This window comes from Solanum tuberosum, unplaced genomic scaffold (assembly GCF_000226075.1).
Source record: "Solanum tuberosum cultivar DM 1-3 516 R44 unplaced genomic scaffold, SolTub_3.0 scf00105, whole genome shotgun sequence".
NCBI lineage: Eukaryota > Viridiplantae > Streptophyta > Magnoliopsida > Solanales > Solanaceae > Solanum > Solanum tuberosum.
The window spans coordinates 493331-505574 of NW_006239031.1; the positions used below are offsets into that span (position 1 = coordinate 493331).

The 12244-nt window shown below is 35.0% G+C and overlaps 3 protein-coding genes across 3 annotated transcripts; 1 reads left to right on the forward strand and 2 right to left on the reverse strand.

Annotated features, from left to right (window-relative positions):
- Positions 1–260: 260 nt before the first annotated feature.
- On the forward strand, positions 261–4954 carry LOC102584742 (ras-related protein RABD1). The gene is made up of 8 exons (XM_006349246.2): positions 261–371; positions 445–517; positions 718–765; positions 849–896; positions 2049–2120; positions 3282–3437; positions 4169–4272; positions 4654–4954. Exons 1-8 carry the CDS (start codon positions 358–360, stop codon positions 4745–4747), a joined length of 609 nt encoding a protein of 202 aa, XP_006349308.1. The 5' UTR covers positions 261–357; the 3' UTR covers positions 4748–4954.
- Positions 4955–5420: 466 nt separating this feature from the next.
- On the reverse strand, positions 5421–8672 carry LOC102585266 (ras-related protein RABA2a). Its single transcript, XM_006349248.2, has 2 exons — positions 8338–8672; positions 5421–6105 (listed from the first exon to the last, which is right to left on the reverse strand). The coding sequence occupies exons 1-2, from the start codon at positions 8500–8502 to the stop codon at positions 5626–5628; spliced, it is 645 nt and encodes a 214-aa protein (XP_006349310.1). The 5' UTR covers positions 8503–8672; the 3' UTR covers positions 5421–5625.
- Positions 8673–9560: 888 nt separating this feature from the next.
- On the reverse strand, positions 9561–11967 carry LOC102585605 (12-oxophytodienoate reductase-like protein). The gene is made up of 4 exons (XM_015309540.1): positions 11814–11967; positions 10795–10970; positions 10560–10670; positions 9561–10362 (listed from the first exon to the last, which is right to left on the reverse strand). Exons 1-4 carry the CDS (start codon positions 11885–11887, stop codon positions 9797–9799), a joined length of 927 nt encoding a protein of 308 aa, XP_015165026.1. The 5' UTR covers positions 11888–11967; the 3' UTR covers positions 9561–9796.
- Between the last annotated feature and the right edge of the window lie 277 nt (positions 11968–12244).

Sequence of the window (12244 nt, forward strand, 5' to 3'; positions counted from 1 at the left end):
TACGTAATTTTGTAGGTAAGATAATATAATATTTTAATTTTAATAGCTGATAAGTTTTAAATATTATTTTATAAATTTCGTGATATTAAATTTCTGCGCAAAGTGCGGATAGTTTTACTAGTAATGGAATGAATTGACAGGTAGGTAATCATTTTCTCCAATATTACTTGACACGTTTCTTTTTCAATTTTCTTTTCTCTCTTTTTTTTTTCTCGTCAAAAATGACAGGAGTATTAATATAAAAAGAAAAGAAAAAAATCCAAAGAGTCGACTAATAAAGACATACACACGAAAAGAGAAATCATCTCACTTCTCAGAAAACTTTTTTTTCCTCTGTTGCCAAGGGAAGAAGCAAACATGAGCAACGAATAGTACGATATTCATCTGAATTTTTCTCCATTATTTTTCATTTTTATTACTGATTTTTTGTTTCTTTGATTGCAGCGATTACTTGTTCAAACTGTTGTTAATCGGCGATTCTTCTGTCGGCAAATCATGTCTTCTTCTCAGATTCGCCGTATGTACACCTATTTTACTTTGATCTCCTCTGTTTATACTCTATTTGTATGTGTGAATGAATTTTCTGTTGTATAATGCGTATGTTATTGTTCGATTATCTTCGTTAGGGTAAAATGCCGGTAATATTTTTTTTGTAGGATAATAATGATTTATTGCTTAGTGGATATAATTATGTTTTTTTGGTTGATTATGTTTTAGGATGATTCGTATGTTGACAGTTACATTAGCACCATTGGAGTTGATTTCGTAAGAATCTCGTCTCTCTAGTTGTTTTATGTCACTTATTGTTTGTTTTTTATGAAAGTTTTGGAATGATTTTTGGATTGTAGAAAATTAGGACTGTGGAGCAGGATGGAAAGACAATTAAGCTGCAAATTGTAAGTATAGTTGATTGTTGCATTTTAGTTAACATGATTGTTTTCAAGTCCAAGTTAAGTATATAGTATATTGAGCTTATGTTGAAGCTACTCATTTGATTTACAGGCCATTTTAACCATATGCTTCATCATTTGAATTAGATAGGGATCTCAAATTGTCTATTTCTTAGTTCGAAGTCTTGCAAACTTTCAGAGGCTTGTGGGCATGTTATTGCTTTAATCATCCATAGTGTCTTTGTTCGCTACTGAAATACTATCTTGTTATTTTTAAAGCAAAATGATAAATCAGAATCATTCTAATGATTATAAAAGAAAGGCGGGTTCGTCTATATGTTAGCTGAGCTTTTGCTGAGTCTGATACTTATGGCATGGGAGTCTTTGATTGGATGAAGATAAGTATATAGAAAGTGTGCAGTGAGTGTTTGTAAATCACTAGGTAGCCTAGCTTGACCCAAGCAATGCCCAAAAATCCCATGCCATGTGCTAGATTTATTAGATCTATGTCTGTTTTGATAAGAAAGTGATGCTTCGATTCTCTTCTTGTTAACAAGTATGTATATGAGATTTTTTTCTCTTTTTTTGAATCAAAATTTAGAAAAGATATGGGTAAAGAAGGGGTGATCAAATTGGATGTGAGGCAAAAAGTGAAGGGAAAAAGTATGTCATTCTGGTGGAGAAAAGGGAAAACTGATTGATTAGTCTTTCTCGTTTGCCTTTTCCAGGTTGCAGAATTTGGTAGGGTATAGTCTGCTGCTACATTGTGTTCTTTTGTATCTTTACATGGATGTCAGAGATATAATTGATGTTATTCAATAAATTGAGTTGTATTATTTTGCTATTCTTTGATGCTGTGTTTTCTCTTTCTTCATGGTTAGCATGTTGGTCAGCTTCAGGCTAGTGCAATAAAATCTGCAGTTACCAATTTTTGATTAATTGGTACTGTGTGCTAAAACTAAAATATTGAAGGTTAGGTAGAGAATCAATGTTTTGATTTAGCACAATCATATATCCACTTCACCTCTTTTAGTGATATCAGTGTTGGAAGCTGGCATTTGCTAAAAAGCATACTGACTAAATTGATCAACTACTTCTTCGTTGCTTATCTATCCTAATTTACATATTATAATGCCACACTGCCTTCTTTTATTTCAGTGGGATACTGCTGGCCAGGAACGTTTCCGGACAATAACAAGCAGTTACTATAGGGGAGCACATGGGATTATTGTGAGATATTACATACATTGATGAGAACTTTCCCTTGCCATAAATATTAGAACAATAGTTTAAATATGAATTCATCACCTCCCTAGCGCATCTCATTTAGTCTGCAGCTTTTTGCTATTTGTGTATTGCTTATGATACTTTTTCTTGCATCCCCTCAGATTTTGAATCTTTTGAAAATACGACCTGCGTTGTCATATCTTCTCTAATTATATCTTTATAAGGTTAGGATAGTCAATCACCCACTCTATGATCCCTGCTATGTCAATTCTGAACCACAGTTAGTTTGATTTCGAGTTTACTGAAGGTAGTTTGATAGTTTATGTTGGCTCCGAGGTGTAATTGATTGACATTTACTCTTTCTTTCCTAGTTAATATTGATATTGATATTGCTCCTACCACCCATATTATGTCACGGAGTTTGACCTTCCCAGACTTATATAACTGTGAGAAGATTAACACCAGAAAACCAAATATTACTTGCAATTTTTTGTCCCTCTGAATCCATTGTATGTTTCTTTGTTTATTTTTTATTTATTATATATATATATTTGGGTTCTCCTTTATCCTGGCAATTTTTTAATTGCCCATTCTCTCACTTCTTGTTATGGCATGCATCGCGGGACTCGCAAGTTCTTAGTCACTTCCAAATATATGATGGAACTTTTGAAGAGAGTAGAATTGGAAAAGAAGAAAAGTTAGTTTCTCAATTATAAAGGCTTCAAACTTCTTGTGATGGGCCAAAATGAAAAGAGTGTCATATAAAGTAAGATGGAGGATGAGTGATAAATTGTACTTTGTCCCATTTTTGTTTTCGAAAAGCAGAGGATGTTAAAATTGAGGTATAAAAGATGTTAACCATGTATCTTCTTTTTTCAGGGGTTTGGAGGAAATGGTGTGGTTTGTACAATATTAAATTTTTTCTTAGTTTGCATGCCATTCCTTTCTGTAATACATGCAATCCTCAGATAAGTGTGCCATTGATTTCTTGCGAGCAGATAGATTTGAGATTCATGGCACCCCTAGCTGTAAAACTTTTTTGCTTTCTTTTCTTGTATCTTCTAGCCTAATGTTATGGTCTATTAAACATACTGGTTAAAGAAAAATGGTCATGTGGCTTCTTTTGTTCTTGAAGTGTTCTTATTTGTGGTTATATTATGGTAGATTGTTTATGATGTAACTGAAATGGAGAGCTTCAACAATGTCAAGCAATGGCTGAATGAAATAGACAGATATGCAAATGAGAGTGTTTGCAAGCTTCTGGTGGGAAACAAATGTGATTTGGTTGAAAACAAGGTCGTGGACACACAGATGGGAAAGGTATTTTGTGTTGCCTCTTTAACAGAAAACATTATGTTTCATATGCATTTGTACTGTTCAAGCCTAGTTTAGTGGTACTATTACACCGTTGAACTCAGCTTGCTGACGAATGCTGATAATCATCTCATTTTTTTATTTTTAAAAAAAATAGTTTTCTAACAATTCTCTCATATTCTTTTCATTTAATTCCCTCCTTGAACTCAAGCGATGTGCCACAAACGTGTTAATTCTTTACTATGCTCAAGTAGGGATTTTGGTTTCCTTATAAACATCTAAATTCTAGACTATAGTGTCTTTTGGATTGAAAAAGGTACTACCTACTTTGCTGTTTACATTCTTCTCAATGAAGATGTTGGACAAATCTTCGAAAAAAAGTGATCAGATTGAAAAAGTAAAAAATTGTAAATTCACTTATGCTACATTTTCTTTGTAGTAGGCTTATGTTTGGAGTACTTTATGCGACCTCTGTCTGTAGTTTGTGTCTCTCAGTGGAAAATTGAAGAGGACATATTTAAGCTGCTACAATCTAGCTCATTGTTAGCTGTCGCTGTGAGTCTGAGACAGTGACATAGTGAAACATGCGATTCTAATAGTCTTCAAATCATTCTAACAAATATTGAAACTCTCGACCACATGGATGAAATTCTTAGCTATATGAGTTAATTATCAGTTATGTCATATTCCCAGTTAAAGCAATTATGCATTTGTAACATCACTTCAAATTTATTCAGGCTCTGGCAGATGAACTAGGTATCCCTTTCCTTGAGACGAGTGCAAAAGACTCCATCAACGTGGAGCAGGCTTTCTTAACGATGGCTGGAGAGATCAAGAAAAAGTAAGTGGGCTAATATTTCCTTCCACGTTTATTTCTGTAAAATGTGTAGTCACATCATTCCCCCCATAATTTGTTGATTCTATTTCTGATTTGGGTAGTGAACACTGATACATTTCAACATGTTTGTAGTTTACCTGAATAGTTGCATTAGGGGGTATGAAATTGTCGATATATATAGCTATGTCATATGGCCAGACTGCTGCTGCTATTTTTTGTATGAACTAGTTACTAACTTACTATATATGAATGGATTAAACTGAGGTGAACAATGTTGGTAACAAGTAAAAGTTCTCTTCCGCCCCGAACCACATTTCTTAGCCGTTTTTAGTTAAGTCTTCACATAGTTTCATCCAAGAGCTAAACCGAAATTTTGTTTTGCAGAATGGGTAACCAACCAACTGGAGCCAAGAGGACTGGTAGCACTGTTCAAATCAAGGGACAACCAATTGAGCAGAAGGGCAACTGTTGTGGTTAACTGCTGATGTTGCATTGCTGTATCCCTCTGTTCCAATTGCAAAATGTCGAACAGATTGTAACTAAAACATATGTTTACTAGAGCTAGAATGTCTCGACTCCTGTGTATCTTCCCGTTAGTGGAAATACATTTCCAACTTTGCTTCAGGTGTATGTAACAACTACTGTTTGATGCAATTAGGATCTCGGATGAATAACTTGATGAGAATTAGTTAACAAGCTGCTAGAGATGAGATGAAATTAAAATATGTTTGTATAACATCATCGCTAGAATAGATTAAAATAATTAGTTGAGTATTAGACTAGAACAGAATACTAGGTACTCCAGCCCTAACTCAATTCGATCCATGCATCACATTATCACATATATCACGAGTTTAGAGTTTTTTTTTTCAAAGAAAATTTTGTTGTGGTGTGAAATTAAACTTGGCATTCTTACCGTTTTTAAGTGGAGATTGTCAGCCAACACTTCTATGTAACCAACTAATTATCACCATTCACCTCCCAAGAATTCTTATATCTGAAGGGAAATTGCTCTATGGGCATTTGAGTAGTCATACATATTTTTAGTTAAAAGACCAAAAGACTCAGAGTACTCTTTCTTTTTCTTAAATTTTGTGTAGAGTTAAACTAAGACGAGCAATTTTTTACGAAGGGAATAATTGCTAATGCCATTTGAAATAACACTTCACAATTGAAATAATTGATCTCATTCTTAATGAGTCATACTATAGCAAGATTTTAACATGTATTACACATGAACCTTCCTACTGATGAAAACGGGTATGACATTATACCAAAAATATAGAAGAAAAAAACAGTACTAATTATCACTAACAAAAGGAACAATTTAGAGGCTTAAAAATCTAATGACCATTACTATGCAGAGCAACATGCCTTCTTGGGGGCAGGCTCCTCTGCCCCGACAACAAGAGTCTTCCCTTCTTTGATGTTAGCAGTTGCTGGCTCCTCTGAAGAAAGTGGCTTCTTACTGATTATCCGATAGATTTCTGAAAGAATTGTCTGGAAAGACTTCTCTACATTTGTTGCCTCCAATGCAGATGTTTCAATGAAAGAAAGGCCCTCTTTTTCAGCAAAGCTTTGAGCATCCTCAGTAGCAACTGCTCTGAGATGCTTCAGATCGGTTTTGTTTCCAATGAGCATAATCACAATGTTTGAATCTGCATGGTCCCTCAGTTCCTTCAACCACCGACTAACATTCTCAAAGGTAGTGGGTTTTGTCACATCATATACCAGAAGAGCCCCAAGAGCACCCCTATAGTAAGCACTTGTAATGGCTCTGTATCTCTCCTGTCCAGCTGTGTCCCAGATCTGAGCCTTGACGGTCCTTCCCTCAACCTAGACACATCAAAATTGAGCAACAAAGATTTTAATACAACATAAATTCTACAATTACCAAAAATTGTAGCAGCGCCAATAGCAACAAGAACAGAGGTGTTATTCAATGGAGTACGGCAAGGTGAATCGTTGTTGGATTATTTCACAAGACTAGACTCATGGCATCTCTTAAAGATAGAATGCACTAGACTGGTCTTCCAGATTCATGTTTGACCTCAGTGAACCTGGAAGATGCCTGTTACTCCCTAATTTGGAAAACCAGTTGCTCAGGATGAAGACAACTAGGTCCTTATGGACTTTGATTAATAGTAGAATGGACCTCTTCATTTGTTTCAAGAGTAACATTTAACAGGTAATGGAGGCATAATCACATTAGGTTTCCTACAGTTTAAAACTTGTAATAAACAGCTAGATCAAAACCAAGCAAATGATCAGGCAACAACATTTGCTTTAACCATAAAAGCTTTTTCTTGCATTCTCTGGCATTATATCTTTCTGTATCAAAGAATTACAAAATATGGGAGCTTTCGTTACAGTAGAAGCTACATTAGATAAACAACAACATACCCAATGTAGTATCACAAAGTGGGGTATGGAGAGGGTAGAGTGAGGTAGAGAGGTTGTTTCCGATAGATCAGGATATGTTTTTTAAACAATTGCAACATCTAGCTTCTTGAGTCATTTCGTTACACGAAGAATAACTATACCCTTGGTTAGGTAAGAGGGGGAAATAGGGGTAGTCCGTCCTTAAGAAAAAAAACACAATTTGATAAGAATCATTTTGCTAAGTGAGAAGGCCAACTAGAAGTTCTTCTGGCCAGATTACACTTTGTCTCCTTTACCTCTTTCAACCCTTCATGTCATTTTTACTAACAAGGTTCTTATACAGTCCACCAAGATACGACCAACCACAGATGAGGACTGTATTTCTCACTCAAATTAATTGAGGATTTTCAAGACAATGAAACCATTCACAATTTTGATAACAATGGACAAATACAAGGTATTCATTTCAGCAGTAAAGATGCTCTCTTCTTCTTCCCTTTACTTGCAATTACTTCCAATCAAGGAATGGTTCCGAGTTTTTCCTAACATGGACTGGTAATCATATTAATATATATATTTTTTTGAACATTGGTAAAGTTGCATTCTTCAGCATTAAGGACATGCTGGCCACCTTCAAAATTTACAGCCCTAAGCGAAATTACAAGCTCCCTATTAATTCTATAATTTGATCTTATATCTTCTATGCAGAGTTGTTTACACCAAAAAAGTAAAGATACCAAACAATTCCATTTTACTTTGTGAATGGAATTAGATCTATCTTCAAAACATCTCCCATTTCTTTCCTTCCACACTGACCACCATATGCATGATGGTATTAGCTTCCACCACTTCTTTTGAGTCTTGCTACCCCCACCCCCCACCCCCATCATATTAATATATCCTGCTTATAGAAGGTTTGAATTGATAAACATAGACAATACACATGTTTTTTAGAGAAGATTAATCATACAAGGAGAGGAAGGGATTCTAATACCAAATAAATCCAGGGAAGAACATAGAAATTGTTTGAATTCAAGTGGAATAGTAACTTCTAATAACTTCACCATATATGGAAAAAAAAATACTAAGGGAGTGAATGGTCAACAGAAAAGGGAAGTGAAAAGTAGACCCAAGGATGTTTGGGTTTTACTAGCAGCATAGCAAAGCGACCATAGAAAAAGCTAATTTTATCTACAGTTATTTTATGTATTTCATACTATCACAATGCATAAAACTTACACAGTGCAAATCAAGAACCAAGCACTGCAAGGGTTTCATAGATATGGAAAGGTCATGTGACCCTGATCTCAAGGTCATGGTATACATCTACATCCCATACCAAACCCTAACTCCATGCCACCAAGCAAGGAAGTCAATTCTAGAAACAAGGCATTTATTAATGTTAGTTAATGAACCTAACAAATCAACATGCCCAGAAATATAAAATCAACGCGATCACAACAATAAATAATACTAGCACTCTCCCATTAAACTCAACAAAGAAGCACATTAACTCTTATGGTACAATTGAATTGGTTACAGGTCAAGGAGACACGTATAGAGTATTAGCACTTAATACATCAATTTATCACTTAATGCAAACGTCGGGTATACAGAAATGCATTATTCAAAATCGCGCGCTTGAGGAAACGAACAAAAACAAAGGATGAGGAGTAGAAGAGGGACCTGGAGTGTACGAGTGGCGAATTCAACGCCGATAGTGGATTTGGACTCTAAGAGAAACTCATTTCTGGTGAATCGGGAAAGCAAGTTGGATTTGCCGACTCCTGAATCGCCGATTAATACAACCTTGAACAAGTAATCGTACTCCTCTTCCGCTCTTCTCGCCATTTCCTCGCCCTGTTGAATCGCTCCTTCTGCCGATTCAGATTTACTCAAATACTGTAAAACGCCTTCGGATTCGGATCGATTTCTTTCTCTCTCTGAAATCTGAATGATTGAAGATCGTTGATGATGATGACAATGAAGCGTGAGGGAAACAGAGAATTTTCTTATGACGCAAATGCCCCCAAATTCTCGGTATTTAATTACAAATTTGCCCTTGAAGCAGTGTGACATTTCAAAGATGATGTGCTCTTCAAATTTTGAACCTCCGAAATTTTCGCATTTTTAAATTTCCAATTCTTCGAACCGCATTTCTTTACAGAAGGAAAAAGTCCACGTCTTTTTTTTTACTAATACTTTTATTTTTCGATCTTCTCAAATATCTTATAGTCATGTGAAAATTGTAAAATTAATTTTTGATCTTTCTTATGTGATACCTCAAACAAAGCTACTTCTCATTTTAAAATGATGGAATGTAAAATCAAATGTATAAATTTAATAAAATGCAGACATACTTTTATTATTTTTACATAAAGTTTACGAAATTCATTATGAATCTATAATTTTTATAGTTAAAAAAATATACTACGATCAAATTTAATTGTTGGGGGATATTAATGTAATCCTCTTAATCTTTCTAAATAGTTGTAGACTTGTAGCTATTGGACGAAGTAATTTCTAAAGGCTCTCATGGAAGCTTATTTTTTTCCTCAGTGTTGTCTACAACAACAAATATTGAAACTTGGCCACATGGATGAAATTAAAAGAGTTCGTACTTGTTCTTTACAACAACAACAAATCGATCTAATACCATAAGTGAAATCTGGAAAGGATGAGAATTGAGAGGTATCTAGACCCTAACCCTATCTTTGTGGAGTAGAAAGATTGTTTATGATAGACCATTCCATAAGTGGGGTCCAAAAAAATGAGATGTACACAGAAGAGAGATTATTTTCGATAGATCCTCGACTTGAATTTGTTCTTTAAGATCATGTATGTGTAGTGCTAAATGAGAAAGGAGCAATTGAACTCTTAAAGGGAAAACTTACAAATAAAACCTCAATTTCAACACAAGCAGACCATACAGTGTTTTCATCAAATGTACACACAACTCTACATGATTCTTTACATAACCATGTGAACTTATTTTATAATACAACAGAATTCTCATCATAGACACAACACTAACATGATCATTTTCCATAACCATGTGAATTTATTAATTACATAGTGCTTTAATCAAGTAGTAGACACAACTCCTGCGTGATCTTGTTTCCATAACCAATATACATGTGAATAATTAGGAAGCAACTTCAAGAGATGGGTAATCAGTGTAACCAATAATTGGATCATTAGTGTAGAAAGTGCTCCTATTATACTTGTTAAGTGGAGCATTAACCTCAAAACGCTTTGGTAAATCTGGATTAGCCAAGAACATACGTCCAAATGAGATCAAATCTGCATAATTCTCATCGATGGCTTTGTCCCCATCAGATTTACCATAACCACCAGAAGCAATAAGTGTCCCCTTAAAAGCCTTCCTAATGGGAAGAAGACTTTTATTAGCTGTTTCTCTGGGCTCCATCACATGAAGATAGAGAACGCCAAGCTTGCTTAGTTCATTCGCCATGTAAGTTGCTAGTGCTTCTGAATTCGAGTCCTTTTTGCCATCAAAAGGAGATAGTTTTATACCAATTTTATCAGCTCCAATTTCATTTGCCACGGCTTCTACTATTTCCAGGGCAAGACGACAACGGTCCTCAATACTTTCATCATATTCATCAGTCCTACCGTGGATTTGATCATTCATGAATTCGTCAATCAGGTAGCCGCCACTTGAAGCGTTGATCTCAATTCCATCAAATCCTTCATATATATCATGGGAAACTAGTTAAGCTATCAGATGCTTGGAAAATGAACTATAGGTGTGTCATTGAGTAAATGAATACTTCTCAATCTTCATTATAAAGTTTGGATTCCATCATCAAACTTGTAATTGGTAAATATTGAATCACCTGCAGTTGATCAGTTATCAAATGGGGATTGAGTAAAATATAAGTTACCAGCTTTAATCGTGTTACGGGCTGCAATCCTGAAATCATTGACAATGCAAGGAATTTTATCAGATTTCAGAGGAAGAAGTGTTGGTTTCTCATACACTTGATCATCAGGTCCTGCATGTGAAAAAGAATACAGAAACCGCATATAATTGAGAGATGCAGCAGAAACTACTATATGATTTTCCTTGACTACTGCATGCTTTGTTTATGTTTATCCACTACAAAATGTAAGTCTTACTTGTGGACCATCCAATGCCGATCGAGAAATATAATGCACTAATTGTAGGGACAGATAAGCGGCCTGAATGCCAAATTTGACAAAAGAAGACACCTCCTTTCTCATGAACACCCTTCACTACTGGTTTCCATGCCTCCACTTGCTCCTCATTCCATATTCCAGGCAAGTTTGGGCACCTTTAAGAAAATTGAAATATTGCTAATTATTAGTGAAACTTTAAAACAAATCCAGAGTTCCATGGAAAAAACTTGTATGTATCTCGTGTTTTATTCTCGATGACAACAACATATCCAGTGAAATCTCACAAGTAGAGTTTGGGAAGGGTTGAGTGTAAGTAGACCTTACCCCTACCTCATGAAGTAGAGAGGTTGTTTCTGAAGGACCCTCAGCTCAAGTGCAGCAAAATCAGAATAGTTATGAATAGGAAAAACGACAATAAGGGAGAGCAGTGCAAAACATCATGTATAGTTCTTGAGGATTTGATTATTAGTAATTGAGCTTAATTATTCATTTTGCGATCAGAATCATGTTTGAATACTTATGTCTGGGCATCAATCACTAGTGTAGTTAGATATCCCAGAACGTACTTGGCTTTAATATATACGTTTAAGTGGAGTTGTATTTTTGTGCTCAACTAGAATTGAACATGCTTTGCTCGATTTCATATGATATAGAAATACATGAAAACTATCTTATTTTGGGAGGAGGAAGAGAGGGGTAATCTACGTACTCCTTAGAAATATCAGATGCAGCAGCTGCTTCAGAAATGACAAGACCTCCATTAGTAGCTCTTTGAGAATAGTATTCAGTTACATGTGGCTGTGGAGTATTATTTTGTGATCAGTTCCTCGTAAGTGCTGGAAAAACTATTCTGCAATATTCAAGAGTTATAATATCCTATGTTAAGAGTCTAAATATACGACAGTTATTGCGTTTAAAGAGCTAATTCTTCTAGACTCGATAATAATATGAAGGTAAAAAACAAAGGTAACTGATGAAAATGACGTGTATATACTGACCTATGAGTGAGTTCGAATCTCCCCAGTTTGTAAGGAGTACAGAGTGGCACAGCAGAGTTAGAGATTGCCTCCATCTTCAAAGTCTCTCTCTTCTCTTACTTTGTGTGCTAGGCAAAGTCAGAATACCCTCCAAATATATAGAAAAATATGACAGCTACTAACTGTATGAATATCTTTGCTGATAAGCAAATAATATTAGGAATAATCTTATTAAAAGTTCTAAACAGCTTGACAATTAAAACTATATTCCATTATGTAATTATATGGGGTAGTTAGCATTTTCGGTCATTGACCAAAGAATCTATTGCGTGTTTTACATGATTATGAATTTATAAAAGAAAGAACAATGAAATAAAAATTGTTTGGTCAATGTATAAAAACAACTTGCTTTATTTGAAAGCTAGGAAATTTGCATATGATAATATGATCAA